The sequence below is a fragment of the Rhinichthys klamathensis genome, unplaced genomic scaffold (genome assembly GCF_029890125.1).
Source record: "Rhinichthys klamathensis goyatoka isolate OS25496 unplaced genomic scaffold, OSU_Roscu_1.1 h1tg000035l_1, whole genome shotgun sequence".
Taxonomy (NCBI): Eukaryota; Metazoa; Chordata; class Actinopteri; order Cypriniformes; family Leuciscidae; genus Rhinichthys; species Rhinichthys klamathensis.
Window position 1 is genome coordinate 5,978,769 of NW_026606583.1, and position 25,554 is coordinate 6,004,322.

Consider the following 25,554-nt stretch of genomic DNA (forward strand, 5'->3'; position numbering starts at 1 on the left):
AGAGACAATCAATTATTACTTATTTTTTATGCAAATGTGTAGGCTAATTAAAATTATATACATTATAAAACTGATACAAGAGCAGGCAAAAAGAAATGGTGTAGGATTTACTTTGAAAACATTTTCACTCAGAAATTGTTAAGTTTCACAGATATAAATAATGTTGTGATTATATGATGGTGTTTCAGAAGGGTTCAAACAAAATATTTTAAACTTGTGAGATATCTATTATCTGTCTTTAGAATAACCTCTTCTGTGTTGCCTAAATATCAAGGACATTTTGATTTTCCATTCCATGACCCTTTTAAGTATGTAGCCTAATGCTAAAGTACTATTTTGTACACTTTTCAGAGCGCACTAGCAAAAAGGTGTTTCAGAGCTAACAGACTACGGATAGCCAGATTTACTAACAGCTTGTGCCAGTGAAAACCCTCTTTTGGCATTAAAAAAAAACGCACACAGGAAGAAATTGTGAAACAATTGCACAGTTATTTTTGTGGCTGAGCTTATTGCGTATGCATTTGTAGGAGTTTACCTTTCAGACGCAAAATGTATTTAAGTAAGTATTAAAATATATTCTGCAACATGATTAAGGTTTGTGGAAGTCAATTTACTGATTTAACACCCGAAAAATCTTGGTAACGCTTCCTTTTACAGTCCTGTTACCCATGTACTTACTGTGTACTTATTATAGTAATTATAATTACTGGGTAATAACTAGGTACTAACCCTGAACCTACCCCTAACCCATGTACTTACCTTATATTAGCCAGTACTTTCTAGGTAAGTACACTAAAAGTACTGTACTGTAAAAGAAAGCGTTACCAAAATCTTAATGTTGCTCTTGACATGCTGCGATAGTTGCTAAAAAGGATCCGCAGAGAAACCGAGGGCGCGTGGTAGAAGAGATTTTCTCCACTCGTGTTCATTTATTTGGAATGCCAGAGGAAGACGTTATCCAAATATATTGTTTGCTGAACCACATTTCTTTTTTTTTTCGATATAGAAACGAGTTGGCTGTGTCGGTTCTTTAATATGCGCATCACCCGCAGGACTTCTGCGCTTTTATGGGATTGCGGTTTCACTCTAATATGTTTAAATAAATCTGACCTAAAGACTTGGGTTAAAAAAAAAACTCAAATCTTGATTTCATGGTAGAGAAACATGTGGAGAACTCCACTGGTTTTTACATTGCCTGAAAGGTATAGCAGCTGCAGAGAGAGGAGTTAAAAGGGTACGATATGGTTAAGAACTAATACAGATGTGACCTTTAGAAAGAGCTGGTATAGGGAACGAGAGCGTGAGCGAGGGAGGGATGGAGTTTCAGCAGCTGAGTGATCTCCTGAAGGTCAGATCATGCATGGACTGCTGCTATCGAGAACCTCTTTATATAGCTTTCCACACGCCAGGCCTAAGGACAGCTTCACTCAATTGTGTGAATGTTTGTGCTGGTCCTAAAGTTGATTTGTTCCTCCCCGTAATCTTCCTTTTATTAATCTCACTTTCTCTCGCACATTCACATATAGACAAAGATGTGTTAATAAAGGGCATTACGAGTGTGTCTCGTGCATGTGGCCCTGTCAATCATCTCAGTATGTTCCTCTGTGGAGAGAATGGTGTGAGTGTACATGTGACCACACAACGGAGACCAGCTGTTACTCTGTTACTCAACTAACTCTAATTCTCTCCGGTGGATCCGGCGACTGCAGCTCCGAGTTTGAAGGGTGTCCCTCTCTGTGATCTTGAATCCTGGACCTGTTAAGTGTTGGAATCTTAGGTGGATACAAACACATTCTTAAAGACTGGACTGGCTGGTTTTCCCTGTTGCATTTGTGTGAGGGAGTGAAGGCAAGATGGCAGTTTCACGCAGCTGGCTGTTAGGGCTTATCATAGCTCTGCTTTGCACTGGAGCACAGGCCCAAGAAAGGCTCCAAAGTGAGGAAGCCGAGGAGCTGGGAGGTCTGGAGACTACTGGAGGTGAGAAAGAGGAGGTGGATGATGAGGAGGAAGGTGGAAACGCATCGGAAGAAGCAGCTGATGGCACAGGAGGAGATGGGGAAGAAGAGAGAGCTCCTGAGGAAGAGGCGTCTGAAGTGGAGGAAGCTGAGGAAGATGATGAGATAGGAGTAGAGGAAGAACAAGAAGCTGCAGAGGAAGATAATGAGACTGGAGGAGTAGATGAACAAGAAGAAGCAGAGGAAGGTGAGAGAGAAGTAGTGGAAGATGATGAGACAGGAGGTGTAGAAGATGAACAAGAAGCTGCTGAGGAAGATGAGAGAGGAGGAGAAGATGATGAGACGGGAGGAGTAGAAGATGAAGAGGAGGAAGAAGCAGATGAAGAGGAAGAAGCAGACGAAGAGGAGGAAGAAGCAGACGAAGAGGAGGAAGAAGCAGATGAAGAGGAAGAAGCAGACGAAGAGGAGGAAGAAGGAGACGAAGAGGAGGAAGAAGCAGACGAAGAGGAGGAAGAAGCAGATGAAGAGGAGGAAGAAGCAGATGAAGAGGTGGAAGAAGCAGATGAAGAGGAGGAAGAAACAGATGAAGAGGAGGAAGAAGCAGATGAAGAAGAAGCAGAAGAGGAGGAGGAGGAGCAGATGGAGGTGGATGTAGAAAGATTAGCAGAAGATGAGAAATCAGCACAACAGACAGCAGAGGAAGAAGAGGAAGAGACAGAAGAGGAAACAATAGCTGCTGATGAAGATGAAGAGACTGTAGTTGAGGATGAAGGTAATACTGAATTAGCCTTTACAGAGAATCAATGTCATGTGCTCTAACATACAAATGCTTATTTTTGTGTGTATCACTCTAATCACTGGTTCCTATTGAGCTGCCACATCCTGACTGAAACTGAACCTCATCAGTGACTGATCTGGAATGTAGCAGCTCTGTGTGTCAAACAAATAGCTCTCTTCTCAGATTCAACTCACTATTCAGTTGATTTCAATGGAATTTACCATTAATATGTTGCTAGACTAAAAATGTGATGCTCTAATAGGCATAAAAAACGTATTCAAATTATTCCGTTTATAAATCAATGCTTTTCATTATTTCTTTGTTCATCTACCATCTTCAATGGCTTTTTTTCAATAGTCTGTCTCAATGAATGATGAGATTGGTCAAAGGAAGGTAACTTGAAGGTAAAATAATTATTGTTTCTACATGTTAGGATGGACCTATACCTTAACCCTGTAAGGCCTGATATATTAGGTAATAGTCAGAACATTTTAGAAAAAGTTTTTTTTAAGTCTCATATTTGATCAGGCTTTTATGGCTCATATGGTAAAAATATGGCCAAAAATATTAAATACAGAAGCTATTGACAGTTAAGCAACTACCACTTTGATGCTTCAAAAAGTTCATAAAGAGATTGTAAAACTAATCCAAATTTTTCTGAAGAGACACGATCGCTTTATGAGGCGGATTCCCAGATAGAGATTAAGCCTATAGTCCTAGTCTCAAATGGGCTTTTAAACCAGATTAACAGAAATCTGCTTTCACTGTCATGGTTTTAAATAGCCCTAGATTTAGTCTAGTCCAGCGTTTGATAAGATGATTTCCTGGAGGAAGACTAGAGTTACTCCAGGACTAAATTGAGACTTAAATTAAACCTACCAGGAGGCAGATTTAACTTCAGATTAATGTTGTGAACAGCATCAAAAAATCATTATACATACATTGTAGTATACTTGGAAGTATACATGTGTGTATGTATAAATAATTTTTTTTTTATGCTGTTCACTTCATTTAAACAATTCATTTTTGGTTTAACGCCATTGTATCAAGTTTCTGGTTCAAATCGAATTGCTTCATGTTAAATTGACTTGAAACTGTTACTGTTTTACTGAAATTGATGTTTTCATTTTTAAATAACATGTTTCAGTCAAGTAACCCAATCAAACAGGAGTTTCTCTTCCCATCATGCTTTGCACAGGGCTGAATTGGGATGCATTTTTTAGCAAGATGAGAAAATGGAGAGACCTTTTAATGTTTACTATTCTATTGTTGGTATTTAAAAGGTTCTGTTTTGTTAGTGTTTTGGGGGGTTAGCATTGTGGTGAAGTGTTGATCTTGTGCTTGGGTTGAGGACCTGCTGACAAGACTTCTAATTGCTTTAATAATAAAGCAATCACTATGATAATGCTCTAGATGAAACCATTATCATTTCTAGTCTGCCAACACTGAACATCACATGTGTAAAGAACAGTTATGTTTAGTTTGTTGTTCTGTAAATCACAGGACTAAACAAGAAGCATTAAAGATTATTTGAAAAAATCAATTTAAATGAAAACCGTTAATTTAAGTTAAACTAAAAAACCATTTACACATATACAGTACATTATATTTAGAATCTATCTATTCTATATAATTCATTACAATCAGATTTCCAGACAATCATTTTCTTTTATTCCACAGCTGATGTGTGCAGTTTATTTTGATTGCTTTAAAATTTAAAAAGGTTTTTTTTATTGCAGTCTTTTTTCAACTGCATTTGCTTCTCAGTTCCATGCAATTTTAAGCTTTTCCTGGTTCATTCCATGTTTTATAGGCAATCTCTGTCATGTTAATTCAGATTAGCATAGTCCAGCTAATCTGTGTTTCAAAAAGCCATTTTTAAGTCACAATTAACTATTCTAGATTAAGGCCTACTCCTGTCTTAATTTAAACCCTGTCTGGGAAACCGCCACATATGATGAACTTAGTCTTTTATTCACAAATAAACATTCATCAACTCACACATCAGTTGTGGTAAACAGGAGCTCAAGCATGTTCTTTTTGAAGTGTCAATAGTTGCGTAGCTGTCGATGGAGGGACAGAAAGCTCTCAGATTTCATCAGAAAGATGAGACATGAGGGTAAGTAATTAATGACTGAATTTTCATTTTTGGGTGAACTATCCCTTTAAGAACTATCAATCAGAATTAATCATGAAGTTGATTATATGTACAACATGCTTTTTTAGCAGTTTTGATCATGTTGATACTTTAGAGGCCTTTAAAAATGGCTGTTTTTATACAGTAGGCTTTATAGGGTTGTGCTGTCTGCGTAGGCATTTCACTAGGTTTTGGAACACAGCCATTGTTGGCTGTCTACAGTCCTGTGTATACCCTTCAGTTAGGCTGTGAAGTCACACGTGAGCCCTAAAATAGCTCACTATATCTGAACAGCTACCGCAGCCGAAATATTCCAACCACTTTAAGTCCTTTCTGGTTGAATGCTGTTGACATGCACCTAACAAATGGCATATATGTTACATGGTATCACATGACTGTATGGCCACCAGTGAAACCTAGGATCCGGCGTTAACTTATCAAGGTAAAATGTACGAGTACAAAGTACATTTCCGTTTTAGCTGCCATTTGACATAGAACAAAGAAACCATACCTATTATCTATTAAACCAACTACTGTCCGATGAATATATTCTTTACCAAACTTACAGCAATTAATGGCAGTTTCAATGAATGGAGCAGGAAAAATGGTCTGAAGCAATTTATCAAACAAATAAACCGTGAAATAATGTTGACTACAGACAGGAGTTGTTGAACCCAGTTGTACAATAAAATTGTGATTGACTGATGGTTTAGATTGAGCTTTATCTTAGCAAGGTTCAGCTGAAAAGTGGCGAAGATGTCCGAAAGGCCTGAGAGCTGGCACCCTCTGCGTAGGAGTGATGTGCCTTTATGATTTCCCTCTGTCGGGTTGTGTGCATATCAAGAATAAGAAAGGACTCAGCACTGAACCTTGCACCCCAGTGATTAGCTGATATGTCTTGGACACAAATTCTCTCCAGAAACCTGAGAGTTGACTGAACACAACTCTTTCAAGAGCTCGTGACAGAAAGTTGGCAGGACTATTCTGTAGCTTTCAACTGTTGCACGGTTAAGTGTTGTTCCTGAGCCTGCTTAAATAAGGTGGGGAAGTATTAAGAGATGTATTAAGAGATGCATTGATGTGAGAGAGTGGAGTTGAAGAGATCTCTTGTTAAAGATCCTGTGATTAGTTTGCATGTGTCTGAAGTGTTGCTGATCTTGTTTCGGTAGTAAGTGACCTTGGCAGCAGAAACAACAACAGGAGGAGAAGGAGATGAGGGATTTATACTTGCAGTAATTGCATTAGTCAGCAGTAATGAAGTGTGTGACAGATAACTGGAGAAAGGGGTAGTAAGAGAAATGCAAGGAAGTGATAAGATTATTAGGGATATAGTTACGGGTAAAGGCCCCGATATACTCACGGCAAAGTTATTTTTCGTTCTTTGCTTAGTTCCTATTCAAACTTTGAAATACTTTTACGGTTAGCAAACATCCCAAAGATTCCCACACTGCTTGGAGCGGCATTTAGCTGCAGAGTTTAAGGTGCTGTATGTAATTTTTTGACCGTACTAAAGCATAGAAATACCGTAATATGTTTGCAGATATTCAGGAAACATGCTAAGTTCGCATACTCATTTCTTTGTAAAACAATGCTACAGCCAGTTATTTTACTTTGAAATGTGTGTTCTGTGTCGGGATGTCTTTTTTTGTATTGGTCTGTGTGATCCCGCCCACTTCCAATTTACCCAAAAATATTTCGACACCACAGGTTGCCAGTTGGCAAAAACACAGCATTTTGCATCCATGGAAGCCGGCAAATGAACTGGGTCAGAGATTGCAGATTGTACCCGAGCTAAAAAGCCTCGGCATCCATCTAAAAATCTCTATGAACGGGAGCATATTAAAACGCAGATAAATCAACTCATCAACTTGCAGTGTGTCTTCTCGCCTTCCGTTGTTAAGTGCACTCGTTCCTGTTGCGTGTCCTCAGACTGGCAACCCGCGTGAGCGTCGAGTCTGAGGAGGAGGTGGCGGGGAATTTTGGAAATATTTTGAATTTGGACTGCAGTACCCATTTCAACCGCTAGCTGTCAATATTACATACTGTACCTTTTAGCTGCAGCACACATGCCAGCCTGGAAATTTCTGGTGGGCTTGTCCTAATACCCACACTTGCGTCACAGATGTATTTAATTAGGGCTGGAGCTAAGTTCTGCTGAAAGGCACAGGATTGGACACCCCTGGTGTAGGCAGCACCATTGCTGGTAGATCCATGTAGTCTGATTTGCAGGTTTTGACACGATGAAAGCTACCACTTACTCTTAAGAATCAACTACTAGTACTTGTTCATTTAGAGCTGAGCCTAACACTGTTCTAACCAGGCGCAACAAGCCTGACAGATACTTTTTTCTTACGGTTTAAATGTACCTTTGGTGCCTTACCCATTACTAATGAAGACCTTTGTTAAACCCCATCTTTCCCTCGTGCTGTAGAAACTGCTGAGGAGGAAAATGTAGAGTCAGAAGAGGTGGTCTCCAAGGAGGATGAACAGTATAGATCAGGCTCTTTCTGTGGCCTTTGCTCAGTCTGCGAGGTAAACCATGCTTCTACCACACTTTTTACTGACTTACACATTCCACAGCCTCAACATATGTTAAGGAGTTTCAAACAAACTCAACAATCATGTAAAACATCATGCCATGATCAGTGCATGAGGTATTAATATATTTTTGCCACATTCCAAACCCACTTGCATGACACATGCTGAAGTACAGATCTGGGCTGCATCTGAAATCACATACTTCCCTACTACATAGTAGGTGAAAAACAGTATGTACAAAAAAAAAGTATGTCCGAATTCACAGTACTCATAAAAGAGTTGGCAAAAAGTACCTGGATGACCTATTTCTTCCAGTGAGATTCTGAAGTGCATATGATGGACTCTTTGCTACCCCATGAGGAGAGGATGTATGAATGGCTGTGAAGCGATGCAACTGATGCTGTTAGGTCACATGATAATGACAACATCGCGAATGTAGTACATCCAGATTACATTCATACTACACACATTCATACTACTGTATATAGAATATACTTTTTTAGTGGCCGTGAAGTAATTACTTATTCAAAATAAGTAGCTACTCAAGAGAATATGCGATTTCGGACGTAGCCCTGGTGTGATCCCTTCCTAAATCCCCCCAGTAAAGGGCAGAGATGTAACTTACTCAATCTGAGTCTGGCTCTCTCTTTCCTCTCAGCACTGCAGTAGCTGTGACAAATGTCCCTGTGAGGAAGGAGACACGTCAGCACACTGCCATCACTGTGAAGTAAGTGTTACTTCTTAATATTATCAAAATCCATATTAATACACACAACCGAACAATACATCTAATTTTAACCTTTAAAAAAGTCCATGAAGATGTTATGCATCAAACTACCCTCTTACATTTCATTTCTCCTTCCACAGGGTTGTTCATACTGCTACATTTGTCCGGTGATCTGTGAGACCGTCTGCCAGCCAGGTAGGATACTGCTAATAGGATGCACACTTTCAATTAATGCCAGAGTTTCAACGTTTTGGAAAATTTCAGTGCATAGTTTATGCTGATCCAAAAAAAAATTCAGAACTATATATTTTATGTAATTACTTTCAGTGTTTTTGGATTATATTTAGGAAATGTTTGTTTTTAGGAGGAATTCTTGATGTATTGAGCGGTTCTCTCTACCAGTAAGGATATAAAATCTATCCAGACTTTACTTGCAGAAAAATCACATTCATATTCAATATTCATTCATACCTGTTATCATTCATATCGTTCGTTTTGTGTGTGTGTGTTTTGTTCTGTTTTTGTCCTCATCTTCACCTACAGGACTGTGAACACATTACTCTGAATACATTTGGTGTTGTTCACAGCGCCATCTTTTGGTGAACAGAGGAACTACAGACTAGTGGTCAGATCATTCACTTGTAGGCCTGTTTATTTGACTGACCAGATCAGGGGATTTTCACCATGAGGCCAATAATGGGAGTGGACAACCTACTGCACCCTAGATATAACTGAGGAACTACCAGGACCCTAATGTTTACCATTTAATGGCACTTTAAAGGTGACTTTACATGCTGTGCTAAATGAATAACAATTAAATTTGATTAAGTGCAAAGGTTCTCGTATAAAATTGTACAATATCACTGTTTTTGACTGTATTTTTGAGAAAATAAATGCAGCCTTGGTGAACAAGACTCTTCTTTTATATAGATGTATAAAATCATACTGACCCCAAGCTTTTGAATGGTATATACAAGACAGAATAATAATAGTGAAAAAGTTCAGGTCAATGTCTAGTTTTATAAATATGTGTCTGTTCATCATAAAGTGTCATTCTGTTTTCAGATTACTCACTCATAAATTGTACCCATTTATTGAGATTGAGACTGTGTGAATAAACAGGATATACACAGTCTCAATCTCAATAAATGGGTACAATTTATGAGTGAGTAATCTGAAAACAGAATGACACTTTATGATGAACTGACACATATTTATAAAACTAGACATTCTGTTTTCAGATTACTCACTCATAAATTGTACCCATTTATTGAGATTGAGACTGTGTGAATAAACAGGATATACACAATACAGTATTAAAGAAATAGTTAAATGCCATACAGTATGTCTCAATTTGTAGTGCAGAAACATTATTATATTATACAAGTTTTTGTACACTTTTTCCCTCAGCTTACTGTAATTATGTCTATTCAACATATTTGATCGCTTTTTATTATTTCCTATTAAAGGGTTAGTTCACCCAAAAATGTAAATTCTTTCATTATTTACTCACCCTCATGTTGTTCCAAACTTGTATGAGTTAATCTATTCTGCTGAATAAAAAAGAAGATATTTTAAAGAAGGCTGGTGACACTTGACGGTAGCCACTGACTTCCATAGTAGGAAAAAAAATTACTGTAGTCAATGGTAACCGTCAATTGTCTGGTTACCAGCCGCCTTTAAAATATATATTTTTTGTGTGTTCAGCAGAAGACATGAGGGTGAGTAAATAATGACATAATTTTCCTTTTTGTGTATGACGGCATCATGGCAGCAAATGTTCAAGGTGGCTTCTTGGATGGATTTTTTGTCCAGGTCAAAGTCCGATTGAGATGCTGGGCATGACCTTAAACGGGCCATTCATACTGGAAAATCCTCCAATGTGAAAGACTTATTGCCAGTTATAACAAACACTTGTTTGCAGTTGTTGCTGCCAAGGGTGGCATAACCAGTTATTAGGTTTTGGGGGCAATTACTTTTTCACATTAGTCTGTCCTAACCTGTCCTAACCTGCCATGCAGGTTAGGACAGCATTTTTCCCTTAATAAATGAAATCATAATTTAAAAACTGCATTTTGTATTTACTCAGTCAGTCATATTTATTTATAGAGCACATTTAAAAACAACAACTGTTGGCCAAAGTGCTGTACAAAGTGTAGACGGGTATCCTAATGAGTAAACATAAAACAAATAAACAATACACTACAATTTATACCACTAGGCGCACTCATGGCCATAGGCATCAGTAAAAAAAAAAGTGGGTTTTAAGCAGTGATTTAAAATCAAAGCTGTGGAGCGGCCACTGAAAAGACACGATCACCTTTCAATTTTAAACGAGTCTTTTGAACAGTCATCTGTAGATTTCTGGTTGACCTAAGTTTTCTAAATGCATTATGGTGGGCTGAAAGGAGATCAGAGATGTATGGAGGAGCCAGACCATGCAATTCCTTATAAGCAAACAATAATGTTTTGAACTCAATACGATGTTTAACATGGGAGCCAATGGAGAGCGAACAATACTGGTGAAATATGTTCGCTTTTCCTTGTTCCTGCAACAGTCTTGCAGCAGCATTTTGCACTAGTTGAAGATGTGACAAAAGGGATTGTGAAACACCCAAATATAGTGCATTGCAGTAGTCTAATCTTGATGAAATAAAAGCAAAAATGTACCACAGACTCCATATCTTTGGGTGATAAAAATGCCTTAATTTTCGCAATATTCTTTAACTGATAAAAGCAATTTCTGACCACACCACTGACCTGTTTGTCAAAAGTCAGAGCAGAGTCAAAAGTAACGCCCAGGTTTCGAACATGTTTATGGAGATTTCCAGCTAAAGGTCCCAGTTTACTGGCAGCAACCTCTGTGGAAGTAGAGGAGCCAAAAATTAAGACTTCCGTCTTGGAATTATTTAACTGAAGGAAATTGGCAGACATCCACTGTTTAACGTCTCTCAAACAATCGAACAGACACTGCAAACTAGAGTCATCCTTTGGATGTAAAGGAACATAACACTGAGTTTCATCTGCGTAGCAGTGGTATGATACATTATGCTTGCTGAAAATAGTATACAACGGGAGCATGTATAAGGAAAATAAAACAGGACCAAGGATCGAGCCCTGCGGAACCCCATACAAAACCGGTGCACGAGATGATAAGTAATTGCCCGTCTCTACTGAGAAGATTCTATCCTTTAAAAAAGAAGCAACCCAATTCAAAGCACGACCTTGGATCCCAATTTGCTGTAAACGCCTTAGAATGCCATGATCATGTCTGACGCTTTTGACCATACGTCAACATCCGACGTTTTAGGGTACCCTTTAACGTCAGTTAGATGACGCTATCTAATCCTAACCCTACCCCAGACCTAAACCTACCCGCTATAGGAGAGGGATCAGGATATAAATTAGAATTGGATTTAGCACATTATTTATGGTATAGTATTTTTGGACTGTGTGCATTTTTAGCAATGAGATCTGAAAAATGTTTTGCTTTGCAAACTTAACAGCTTTTTGATATTGGATCATACAATCTCTAACACATTCATAAGATATTTGTAATTTGTCCCTCTTCCACTTCCTTTCAGCTTTCCTCCATTTCTGTCTAATATCCCTAGTTTCATCGTTAAGCCAAGGGTATGCACGACTTCTAGTTCTCTTCAATTTAAACGGGGCCACGGCATCCAGTATGTTTAAACATTAAATATTAAACTTATTCACCAACTCAACTGGATTTGCTCCAAAACAGTTTGACTCGATTTCTTGAGTTTCTGGGGAACTAATATAAGCCCGGGTAATATAAAACTACTCGGGTAATATTTGTTTGATGATCTGAATAATTTAAGTCTGACAAATATGCAAGAAAAAAAAAAAAAAAAAAAAAAAATCAGGTAGGGATTTAGGTAGGCTATACGTATATATTTTTATATATACGTGTATATTTTTGCTGGGAAAAATAATTTGCCACCTTCCTGATTATTATTATTATAATTATTATTTTTGCATAGGCTATTTGTCAATCTTAAATGATTAAGATCATCAAACTAATTTTTATACATATGGTGAAGTGGATCAAAAAAGTTCATCAAAGTTGTCCTAAGACAAGAACAGGTAGGCTATTGTTGTAATTCATATATAACTTTGATGAAAGGTTTTGATCCACTTCAAATGTTGACTACTATATATAGACACACACACACACACACACACACACACACACACACACACACACACACACACACACACACACACACACACGACTCGAGCACTGTACCTAGAGGATATCTGTGTGTTTATCTCTGCTCAGGTGATGTGTATATCAGGTGATTTTTTTGTATCTTACTGTCATATTATTCACAAGAATTAGCCCTTCCTCATTGTCTCCCTCTATCTCTTCTTGAATCTTTACCGCAGTCTGTGTCTTGTCTTATCACACACTCTTACAGCATCCTGCACATTTTTACTGAATTCCTTTGGGCAGCAGGTGTAGCAGACTTGTGATCTGATCATGTGACCACATACACACGCGCCTCTGCTAAATCAGTGCAATCAGTAAAATTATGTGACATGTCATAGCATTTTTCAGTCAACTTATTCCCTTGTGACTTTTCTTTTATTGAAACTGCTCAGATTCCTGACAAAAATGTCTTTTGACGTTTATCGGCCACAGCAATCTCTCACAACTGCGATGTCCTTACGTCTGCTGCTCTCACGGCTGACGTTTCATCACCTGCAGGTAATTGTTCATTTGATATGAACGATTTATGTTTCTGCCCCTGGGTGCCCACACCCGATGCCGAAACCATGTATGTCTTTCCTTACTTTATTGAAATCTTGCAAGTGCAAATACATTACCAACTGAATAGAAACACATCTTTATTCCATGAGAAAATGATGTAAAAATACAAAAGCTGTTATTTTAATTATTGTCATTTGGAAAAACAGCAATACAATTTAATGCCCCAATAAAAAAATAAAAAAAAGTAATTTATTGTACATTATTGATATATTTGGTTATATTCTAGGACAAAAATATGAAATCAACTATCTACTGTACTTACCCATACTGAAGGCTATCCAGCCAACAGTCTGACTAAGCAGGTTATGCTGGTCTGTTTTGCTTGTTTTAGAGGGATTTTCTGCTGGTTAACCAACTATAAAAGCTAAACACCAGCTCGATCTGCTGTAAACCAACTGATACGTTTTGGAGAACATAACATTTGTTTATTTGGGAAAAATGTATTTTGATGGTCCCTTCTGGACATTCTGTTGACTATAAGTAACTTTGCAACTATAGAGGGTATGCGCATGACGTCACCGTCGGCCGGAGTGAATGCGGTCACGCCCACAAGTGACAAAAAGACTGAGCGGCAGCATTTGTTTTCAGCGTGAATGCCGTGAAAATCACACAAAACACATCCAAAACGGGAAAGAGCTTTGCGATTGACTGTACAACTAGATTTGACCAGAAATCTGAGGTACTGTATATTTTTACAGACTGCAAAAAGCTACAGAACAGACTATATTCTGCATAATTGGATGTTTTTAAATAAACACTGACAAAAAACTATACAAGTTTTAGGGCTGGACGATATGATGATATACAGTATAACATTAATGTAAGTGATCACTCAGATTTAGACCTATCTATATTGTATTTATATAAAACGTTTACAGGCAAATTGTCTTCATTTAATTCCCCGGCGTCGAAATCAGGCACATATAAATGTCAGGAAACACGATTCCTGGCTGCATGTCAATATCCATGGATCACTGGATCTTTGATAAGTTGTAAGGAACACTATATCGAGTCCAACTTTTAGTTTAAACTGATAATAGTTTGTTTTACTCGCGTTAACGCAGTTCTCTTACGAGAGTATCTCTCGTACTGCGTAATAGCTTACGCTAGGGGAAAAACTCTTTTCCGTGAGATATTGAAGCCAAAAATTATCCTTAATTTTTTATTAATGTAAAACGCTTTGCAGCAGCAAGCAGACATAGGCGAAACAGCTCGCGCGCCTATTGGTTGCTCTGCAGCAAATGCAGCAGCCTATCGAGAGAGACTCTGCATGACGTAATGACCAATGGGGGCAATTCGCGCCCATATCGTCACGTCCCGCCAGAAGGGGCGTGGTCTCACCCTATAAATATGCTCGTTAGGCTGATACAAGCTGATTTTTACCTCTTCAGCGAAGCACACGCATCGCTGGATCCGGAGTGAGAAGCCGCGCCGTCGAAGCAAGCCTTTCAGCGGGACGAGCTCTGGAGTCGCTGGCCTCGCCGCCTTCAACTGCCGTACCTGCTGCGCTTTCCGGCGTTCTATATCCTTTCATACTCTGTGTGTATTTACTCTGTTGAGAGTGTTTGCTCGCTTACTTGACGCGACTCACACTTCTCTCACAAAAAGAGCTGCGTCTTTTTAAAGATGCCTTCCTGTGGCTCGTGCCGCGCCCCGCTCAGCGATGGAGACCGGCACGTCATCTGTGTTTCCTGCCTGGGTGAGGATCACGCGGCTCTCGTGCTCGCTGACGGCGGATGCCCTCATTGCGAGCTTTTGCCCATGGTGACTCTGAGGACTCGCCTGGCATCATTCTCCGAGCCTTCACCGCAGCCCGCCGTGGTGCCGCGCCGCAAGAAGCGCCGCGCCCAGCGCGCTCCCGAGCTTTCTCCAGCCCGCCAAAGCTCGCCGGTTCGCCCGCCAGCTTCGCCGGCTTCGCTCGAGTCGCTCACTGACGGACAACGGCCGCCGCCTGCCGCCGCGTCCATCCACGAGTTTGACGAACCCACCGAGGCGTGTTCTCTTCTGGCATCCGATAGTGAGGATTGGGCGAGCTCCGTGGATCTCCCCTCCGCTAGCGTTTCCCGCCAGACCACTGGTAAGAGAGCCGGCATTGAGACTGAGCTGATGCGTCTGCTCTCTCAGGCCGTGGAAAGCATCGGCCTCGATTGGGAGGCGCCCGCGCAACCGCCGCGCAACAGGCGAGCTCTGTGGACCTCCGCCTTCTGTCCGCGAGTCGTCAAGGAAACGGGCCAGCATCAAGACCGCGAGCCCTAAAAACCGCGGCTAGCTTTCTTTACGTTATAAGAAATCTACCCCGCCCCCCATGGGCGTGCGTCACCGGCAAATGAGAAAAGAGTGTGTTTTAGTCCCCGCCGAGGCCGGACTGATCTCCATTTCTCAAACATTTCTCAGCTCCTAGTTTGAGCGGCTGAAAATGTCATTATTGCAGCAATGAGCCTGTTGTATAACACGCACACCTGCATACAAACGCCGACACACACAAAACTGTGATGACGCTCTCTTATCTGCTTGCAGTGTAGTTCTCCCTGTGGCCCAGTGGCGGAACCTGAAGCTTTCACGCGAGAGACCCGTGTTCGATCCCGGCTCTCGCAGCAGATAAAAAATTTAGTCTCGCCGCGGCCAGACTTCCACCGAAATTTTTCGCTCGTTCAGTTCAGAAAATGCGACTGTTCCAGTGTATTTTGCAGTAAACAAGCTGGTACCACGGCCCGCTTGCCTGCACATAAAGGCCGTTTCCATGGCGACCCAGAAAAATCATTGTATTTCTGGTTTTCCGGCCACAGCCGATGGTGTTATAAGTGTAATAAAATGCTTACAGCCCAGTGTTCATTTCTACACACAAACACAGCCCGCCACGGTACAGGGCTCGCACAAATGAAATCGACGCATGTCAATTGTGCATTAAATGTAGTGAATGTGCCCACAACCCAGTGCCCACAAACACTACCACGGTTTCTGTAAAACGAAACCAACACAAGTCTTCCTAGCCTCCTAGGAAATCGACGGTGTTTCAGTCTCGCCGTGGCCAGACTTCCACTGAAATTTTCGCTCGTTCAGTTCCAGAAAATGTGACTGTTCCAGTGTATTTTGCAGTAAGCAAGCCAGTACCATGCCCACTTGCCTGCACACAAATGCTGTTCCCACGGCGACCCAGATAAATCACATAAATGGTGTATTTTCTGGTATTCCGGCCACAGCCGATGGTGTTATGAGTGTATTGAAAATGCCTACAACCCAGGGCTCATTTCTACACACAAACACAGCCCGCAATAATGCAGGGCTCGCACAAACAATCCGGCCACGGCCGATGGTGTTATGAGTGTTGTAAGAATGCCCACCCAGTGCCCATTCCCACACCCAGACACAGCCCGCCACGGTGCAGGGCTAGCACAAATAAAATCGACTCAGGTCGATTGTGCAAACAATGTAGTAAACGCGCCCATGTCACCATGCCCGCTCACACTACATGCTGCGTGTCCCTTGGTTTCTGTAAAAACGAAACCAACACACATTCAGTCGGCCATGACCGACAATGTTTTCAGTGTAATAAATGTGCCCGCAGCCCCCCGCCCACATTTTCTCACAGACACGCCGATTCCTACGGGATCTCCCCCGCTCGCTTTTTCTGCACAATCTGCCATAAAAAAGCTGAGCGCGGCCAGGCCGCTCGCTGTGATCAGCGCGCCCCCCGCCTCGAACGCTGTAAACACGGTGTTGTGTTCCCAGTATGCCCGGGCTCTCGAGCTGCCGTTTTGTCGCGGCCGGAGCCCGGATTTCATTCTACCTCTAGCTATTCACGCAGATGCGTGGTCAAAGCTTCCCGGGGTATCAGAATGGGTGCTGAACACTATAAAGAGAGGCTATTCGCTACAATTCGCTCGACGCCCGCGCCGTTATGCGGCATGTGTCGAAACTACGGTGAAAAACGAAGTGTCTCATCTACTTCGTGCCGAGATAGCGAAACTACTGAGCAAAGGGGCTATAGAACCTTTATCTCAGGCTCAGAGCGAAGGGGGCCTATACAGCAGATATTTTCTGGTACCGAAAAAGGATGGGGGTCTCAGACCCATTTTAGATCTACGACAGCTGAACAGAGTGCTTGTGAAACGCCAGTTCAGAATGCTTACGACCAGGAAAATCCTCGCGCAAGTGCGCCACGGGGACTGGTTTATGTCGATAGATCTGAAAGACGCCTATTTCCAAATACAAATAGCGTCCCATCACAGGTGATTCTTGAGATTCGCCTTCGAGGGCCAGGCATATCAATACACAGTCCTGCCGTTCGGCCTGTCCCTAGCACCTCGTACATTTACGAAGTGCATGGACGCGGCGCTCGCACCCCTGAGACTTCAGGGCATGCGAGTCCTGAACTACTTGGACGATTGGCTGATTCTAGCTCGATCACGATCGGAGCTCATAGAACACAGGGCCGCATTACTCGAGCACCTCGAGGAGCTGGGCCTCACAGTCAATTGGGCGAAGAGCTCACTGTCTCCCAGTCAAAAAAAAAATAATTTCCTTTCTGGGAACCGTGTTGGACTCGCTGTCCATGACAGCACGCCTGTCACCAGAGCGCGGGCTAAATATTCAGCGCGGCGCGAAATCCTTCCGCCACGGCGCGATAGTTCCGCTCAAAAGGTTTCAGAAAATGCTGGGGCTGATGGCCTCAGCAGCCTCTGTACTCCAGTTGGGCTTGCTCCGCATGCGCCCACTGCAGATGTGGCTGAAGGCTGAAAGGTTCCACCCAGGGCATGGACAGCGGGTCTGTTTCGCCTCAGGGTCGACCTTCAGTGTGTTTCAGCTCTGGAACCTTGGAAAATAACCGACTGGTATCAGTCAGGTGTGAGTCTGGGGACCGCTTCGAGTGTGAAGGTGGTGTCTACGGACGCCTCCACCTCGGGGTGGGGAGCGCTGCTCGAGGGCAGACCGCTAGCTGGCCTGTGGTCAGAACGGGAAAAGCTCCTTCACATAAACTGCTTGGAGATGATAGCAGTCGACAAAGCGCTACGGCGTTTTTGTCCCCAGGTAACAGGCCACCACGTCTTGGTCCGGTCGGACAACATGTCAGTGGTGGCATACATAAATCGCCAGGGCGGCGTCAGGTCACGAAACCTTCACAGGCTGACGGAACGCCTCCTGGTCTGGGCTCAGCACAACCTGCTCTCACTGAGAGCAGCGCACGTGCCTGGTCACCTGAATGTGGGACCAGACAGACTGTCCAGGAACAATGTTCCAGCAGGGGAATGGTCGCTGCACCCGCAGACGGTCCAGCTGCTGTGGAAAACGTTCGGCAGAGCACAGATGGACCTATTCGCGTCCCACGAAAACGCTCATTGCCCGGAGTTTTTCTCGAAAAGCAAGGACGCGCTGGCTCATGTTTGGCCCCGCTGCCCCCTATATGCTTTTTCTCCTGTCTCGCTCCTGCCTCAGGTGTTGGAACGAATCAGGGAGAACGGATGCCCAGTGCTGCTCGTAGCTCCGCTCTGGACAAACCAGACGTGGTTCCCTGCCCTGATGCAGCTGACCAGCACTGCCCCATGGCCTGTACCATTGAGGAGAGACCTCCTCTCTCAGGCGGAGGGCTCGATTTGGCACCCTCGCCCGGAGTTGTGGTCCCTGCACGCATGGGCCATCAACGGGTACCCGCTAGCCTCCCAGAAGGAGTGTTAAACACGATCGCGCAGGCTAGAGCTCCGTCTACCAGGCGGCTCTACTCCTCGAAATGGTCTGTTTTCTCTGCATGGTGTCAAGCCCAGAGCTTTTCACCTGTGGAATGCGGGGTTTCGGAAGTGCTTTCCTTCCTTCAAGAGCAACTGGATAAGGGCAGGACCCCATCCACGCTCAAAGTATATGTGGCGGCCATAGCAACGTTTGCAAAACCGGTGTCTGGCCAGTCGCTGGGGAAAAACGACTTAGTCATGCGTTTCCTTAGGGGAGCTCGGAGGCTGAACCCTCCCAGGCCCCCTTCAGTCCCGACGTGGGACCTTTCCACGGTCCTGGAGGCCATGAAAGGCGCCCCGTTCGAGCCAATCCAGCTGGTGGACATGAAACACCTGTCGTTCAAAACAGTGTTTCTCATGGCTCTCACTTCAGTGAAGCGCATAGGGGACTTACAGGCGCTTTCAGTAAGCGCGTCGTGTATGGAGTTTGGGCCTAATGACTCGAAGGTCATTCTCAAACCAAAGCACGGGTATGTCCCGAAATCCCTCAATACACCGTTCAGGGCCCAGGTAATTTCCCTGTCCGCCCTTCCGGTTCTCAGTGAGGAGGAGGATGCGAGTCTCCTTTGCGAGTCTCCCATTGGGAGCTTATGTGTCACGCTCGTCTGTTTTCAGACAGACGGAGCAGCTTTTTGTTTTGTTTGGCGGGCGTTCCAAGGGACTCGCCGCCTCAAAACAGAGCCTATCCAGATGGATAGTGGATGCCATTGCGCTCGCTTACTCTGCGAAGGGCCTACAGTGCCCCTTGGGTGTCAGGGCGCACTCCACGAGAGGCGTGGCCTCTTCGTGGGCATGGTCGAGCGGGGTTTCCCTGCAAGATATCTGTACGGCCGCGGGCTGGGCCTCGCCGTCTACATTTATAAAATACTATAACCTGGAGGTACCCGCCTTACAAGCTAAGCTTTTGGCGGTCTAAAATTCAGTGCTATCTGCCCCGCTGTGCGGCCCAGATGCTGAGTTTACTGCAGCCCCATGAGTGTTGACACACGTATGGCCACCCAGATCAGGCTGAAAGCTTTCACCCTGGCTGCGCGTTTTATTGTCATATAATAGCCCCGCTGGGTGCTTTTTTATAGGGAATGATGCTTCCAGCCTCTCTTCCTCCACTCTATATGAGTTTATGGTGATTATGCACTACATGAGCCCTGGGCTTCGGCCCCCGGGACTTTGGTGTTGGATCCCTATACGCACGGCGTGTTGCATTGTGTTCCCCTAGCGTAAGCTATTACGCAGTACGAGAGATACTCTCGTAAGAGAACGTACTCGGTTACTAACGTAACCTCGGTTCTCTCTAGAGAGGGAACGAGTACTGCGTATCTTGCCGTGCTTGGAATACGCTCTGGTTCGCTTCAGTGATAAAAACCAGCTTGTATCAGCCTAACGAGCATATTTATAGGGTGAGACCACGCCCCTTCTGGCGGGACGTGACGATATGGGCGCGAATTGCCCCCATTGGTCATTACGTCACGCAGAGTCTCTCTCGATAGGCTGCTGCATTTGGTGCAGAGCAACCAATAGGCGCGCGAGCTGTTTCGCCTATGTCTGCTTGCTGCTGCAAAGCGTTTTACATTAATAAAAAATTAAGGATAATTTTTGGCTTCAATATCTCGCGGAAAAGAGTTTTTCCCCTAGCGTAAGCTATTACGCAGTACTCGTTCCCTCTCTAGAGAGAACCGAGGTTACGTTAGTAACCGAGTTCGTTTCCCCTATTAACTCCAGTCACGCAGCAGCTTTTCTGCCACTCAGTCCCGCTGAGGGGGGCGTGTTCCGGCGGGGAAGTGACGTTAATGCATTCCCTCTATATGTCAACTAGCTCTCATTAGAGAATTAGTAGACTGTCTGCTTAAAGGGTTAGTTCACTTAAAAATGATAATTCTGTCAGTAATTACTCTCCCTCATGTTGTTCCAACCCCGTAAGACTTTCGTTCATCTTCGGAACACAAATTAAGATATTTTTGATTAAATCTGAGAGCTGGATCACTCCTCCATAGGCTTCTTAAGGGATCGAAACTGACCGGCCCAAAAGTTATGAAAGACATCGTTAAAATAGTCAGAGTGACTGCAGCGGCTCAAACATAAGTTTATCGTTTGAGCCGCTGTAGTCACTCGGACTATTTTAACCAGTGCTTGAAGTGGGGGGGAAAAGGTGCCGGTACTCTCTTGCATTGGCAAATCATGACATTTGAAATTTCTACAGTGAAAAACTAAACTTGGAAATATTGCTGCTACAACAACAATTTATTGTTATTTATTAACAACATAAATGTATTTAAACAAGTCGTGTGTGTGTGTGCGTGCGCGCATTTCTTTACAAATAAACATTCTCTTTTTAGAAGTTGGTCATTAATAAACTTGATTCTTGAAGTTTGTTAAGATGGGAGGCATACAACAATTGCATGTAAATGGTAAACAACAAAAACAACCAAGAAAACAGCTCTGATATTGTCTTTTCAGTCATACTTAGATATGTTTACAAGACAGCAAACATTAAAAAAAAGTACACTCGGGTTTGATTTGGGCATGTACCTGTCTGTGTAGGCTATTACATAAACTAAAAGAAAAGCTTATATTCTGACTAGTTTGCTCGTTTTATTATTCCAAACTGAATAATTAAGACAAGTTTAAATGGCTAAATCTTGTATAAATATTTTTGAGTCTTCCTTTTCTTTTCTGACGTAGCATACTCCAGTTCTTGTTAAAACACACAAGACATGCAAATTCTGTGCATTTTGGGCACTTTTTGTGTGAAATCATATTTATTTTCTCCATCAAAAGTGTGCTTTCACTTTAAATGAGCGTCAGTAGCACAACAAAAATAGACTCGGCGCCGAACCCCCGCTTCACTGCTGCTCACCCTACGCTCCTCCTCGCGATGTGAATGCACTCATTGATTAACATGCAAGCCGAAAAAACTACGCGCTGCTCACGCTTGCGGTGGCTGCGATCAGCTCCGGTAGCCGTTTCGCAGCCGTAACGTGCTGCAGATGTGTGCAGTGTAAATAAGGGTTTAAACGGCCGTCACGCTTTTTCTGTCAGTGGTATATAGAGTACCGGCTACATGCGAGAAGTAGCGGTACGCAAGAAAAAGTGCAGGTACGCTTAAGAGGAAACTGTAGAAGTGCTGGTACTGCGTACCGGTGAGTACCGCCCCACTTCGAGCACTGATTTTAACGATGTCTTTCATAACTTTTGGGTTCCGAAGATGAACGAAAGTCTTACGGGGTTGTAACAACATGAGGGTGAGCACTGACAGAATTTTCATTTTTGGGTGAACTAACCCTTTAATATCTGCTAACTCTTTATTGTGATGCTCCCCAAAAGACATTCTACTGACTAAAAGCAGAGCTGCCAACTTTTGAGTTTGACGAGAGACTATCTGCTGTAAACCGTCGTCGTGTGCGTAAACCGTCGTCTATCTGCCGTCGTGCGCGTGCGCGGTTAGGAGCTCAACACATCTGTCTCGCATGCACGCTCGCTCTAGATTACAGGACAATTTAACTAATTTGCGGTAAAATCACGAATGGCTCAACTGGTAGATCTATAGATAAACTTATCTTTCAGGCATTTGACCGACCGGGTTGACACTTCAGCGTGAGAAATCGGGGGTGTGGCGTCAGAGCGTGAGAATTGGCTCAATTGCACGAGTCTCACGCTGAATGCGTGAGAGTTGGCAGCCCTGCGGGTTTTGCAAGTATATCAACTTATTCTAACCCTACTAGTCTACTAATACTACCGTATTCTACCAACACTCTAATGAGAGTCAGTAGACGTAGGTGAGGACACGTAAACCTTTTTTTTTTTAATCAATCTATCTAATTATTTATTTTATGAAAGACAAATAGGATTAAACACTTTTCACAAAAAGCAAGCTCATTTTTATCATGGGTGGAAATAGTGGAGGTCACTGTATGATTAATCAAGACAAGTTGAATGAGCAAAGGTTTAATGACAGGTCACACACCCAAAAATGCATTTATGGGTCACATAAAACCACTGTGCAAAACAGCAAGTGAAACCACATGACCTTATTCCCTTTGTATGCGCATATACAGTCTAAATGAAAAGAAAGAAAGAGGAGACAAAGGGAATAAAAAAAAAGTTCAGGAAAAGCTGTGGGTTTGCGTAGTATACAGCCTTTAGGAAGTAGCTAGAACAAAAATTTAAAAAATAAACCAATCTTTTTGACAAAAAGAATACTGAGACAGTTAATATAACATAATCTCAAATGTTTAAATAAGCATTCATTATGCATGCAATAATCATCGGTTATAGAATAATGGATCATGTTAATTTATGATGTAAATGTAACTAATATAATCAGTAATTTAATTATCCATCTTTCCATTCCTCAAACCGCCTGTCCTATTTAGGGTTGTGGGGTCATTTCATTAAAAAATATAAACGAACATGATCTAATCTCCAGGATGAATGTTGCATGACAAATCTTCTAGTGCTCAGTTTATGCAGCAAGAACCACATAACAATGATACAGCTGTAGAGGAAACAGCTGGTGCATCACGACTTTAATTTCTAAAGACGCACTTTTTCACATTGTTTCATGATTCTCATGACAAAGACAATCTAAATAGTTATGAAGCTTTGGGCTATTAGTGACGTTAAAATGCCTGTTGTCATGTGATATTGTGAGTGCAGCCCTGTAATCACTGGGCTTCCAGACAGGACCTTTGAAAGCAAAGCTCAAATCAGTCAAAAGCTGGGGGGTTTTTCTTGAATATTTTTGGCAATAACTAACTGTGTGTCAGGGGTTGGTCCAAATGAGGAGAGACTATAGGATCTGTTTGCAAGTGGTTAGATTATTAAAAGGATAGTTCACCCAAAAATTAAAATTCTGTTATTATACTCAGCCTCATATCGTTCCAAACCCATATGACTTTTGTTCATCTTCGGAACACAAATGAAGAACTTTTTGATGAAATCTGAGAGCTTTCTGTCCCTCCATTGACAGCTACACAACTACCACTTTGACGCTTCAAAAAGTTAATAAAGATATCATAAAACTAATCTATATGAATTGAGCGATTTAGTCAAAATGTTCTAAAGAGACAAGACAACTTTATTTGATGAACAGATTAAATTTAGGCTTGTATTCATGATTGCATCATATGCAATCCCTCCGTCAACATTCATTATTCCAGATTTTTTAGAAATGAAGATGAAATTTGGAAAAGTTGGAATTTTCTGGTGAACATGTTTTTAAAATTGGCAGGCTTTAAAGTCATTTAGAAAATGACTCTGTCTACATTTGTGTTTTACTAGAAATACAGTTTATAGAAATTAAATGTTCCATTTTCTTTCAAAATCTTTTTAAGGCACATCTATGATGAGAATAAAATAAAAATGAATAAATTAGAGTAAAATAACATTGTTTTAAGTTGTAATAGTTCTTATAACCTGCTCCTCAGAAAATAAGGCGCTATGGTGTGAAAGTTATAACTCAGTTTTTGGAACTGATATTTTAGGTTATCTGCTTACTTATCCGTAAACTTACCTGGATATTTTGCATAACCTGCGTTCTGGAATGCCCCTCCCCCTCTGCTATATATTTAAAGCTGCAACAGTCGAGTGCATAAATGCTATTAAAAATGCACCTTTTCTTTTTGGAATTTTCAATGTGAACACACTACTCACTATACTACAAAACGGCATAGAATAGTGTGCAAGTATGCAATTTGGGATGCTGCATCTATTCTCAACAGAGCACCGAATCAAGGAGTCACAATGAAAACAGACGCTAAGAAGAGCCCCATACTTTTTCTTTCCTCTTCTTTTGTTTAATTGCGATCTACATTCTTATTACATATCGCCACCTACTGGGTGGTTGTGCAATCCTTTTTTTAAAATCTTATATTATCTCAGCGCATTCTCATCCTAGGGCGTCATATTTGACATATTTTGACACTTCGTCTACATCCAACGCACATGGCACCCTTTAGCGTCAATATGAGATGCAGATAGATTGGGTAGGTTTAGGTCTGGGGTGGGTTTAGGGTTAGACCACTAGGAGGCGCCTTCTGGCCCATATCTATCTGCGTCTCATATTGACGCTAAAGGGTGCCATGTGCGTTGGATGTAGACGAAATGTCAAAAGCGTCAGTATATGAGGATGAGAACGGGCTGATTATCTTATAGTATCTTTAATCAGTTTTTAACTCTGAACAAGAATTATATTCTTTGTTTGATGCTAAATATGTAAATTATTGAAAGAAAGATGTATTGAGGTATTAAAAAACAGTCTGTGCTTGGAAAGATAATATGGCATCACAACATATATTTCCATCAAGAGGTGCATACATATTTTTTTGCTCAAGATCTTGTATTGACCATGCAAGAGTCCAGCACTCTATAAATTCTCCTCCAGCACATCCCAAAGATGCCAACAGCCATATAACCAGAGCCGGACAGTAACGGAGTACATTTACTTGAGTACAGTACTTGAGTACAATTTTGAGGGATCTGTACTTTACTCGAGTATAAGTTACTCATGACTTTACTCAAGTACATTTGAGAGACAAATATTGTACTCTTTACTCCACTACATTTCTATCCATAACCGTGAGTACTCATTACTTCTAAAAAAAAAAAAAAAGAAAGGAAAAAAGAAAAATCTCGGAAACCCTCAATTTGTTGTTTCCCTCTCAAACGTGATTGGATTGTGCAGGCGCCACTGATTGGGACAGCCTATCAGCAAATCACCTTCACCTTCAGCTCTGAACTGACGCCAAAGTAAACTCCATGGTCAGATTTAGATAAGAGACGAAATAGGTTCAAATGTGGGTGCAAAAAATCCATTAAAACTCTAGCAGAGGTTTGTCAGAGCGTTGCCATTGTGCATTGCCTTGTGGGAAGTGAGAAATGTTAAATAAAGCAACATGGTAAAAAG

The 25,554-nt window shown here is 42.1% G+C and overlaps 2 protein-coding genes across 2 annotated transcripts; both read left to right on the top strand.

Moving 5' to 3' along the window:
* The first annotated feature begins 1,853 nt into the window (after nt 1-1,853).
* Nucleotides 1,854-2,780, top strand: LOC130080425 (uncharacterized). The gene has a single exon (XM_056245774.1). The coding sequence runs from the start codon at nt 1,854-1,856 to the stop codon at nt 2,772-2,774; it is 921 nt and encodes a 306-aa protein (XP_056101749.1). The 3' UTR covers nt 2,775-2,780.
* Nucleotides 2,781-7,276: 4,496 nt separating this feature from the next.
* On the top strand, nt 7,277-9,047 carry LOC130080427 (sarcoplasmic reticulum histidine-rich calcium-binding protein-like; the record flags this gene model as incomplete). Its single annotated transcript, XM_056245775.1, has 5 exons — nt 7,277-7,402; nt 8,067-8,135; nt 8,276-8,330; nt 8,500-8,536; nt 8,679-9,047. Coding segments are annotated over 5 exons (309 nt in total), but the record flags the coding sequence as incomplete, so codon positions are not given.
* Between the last annotated feature and the right edge of the window lie 16,507 nt (nt 9,048-25,554).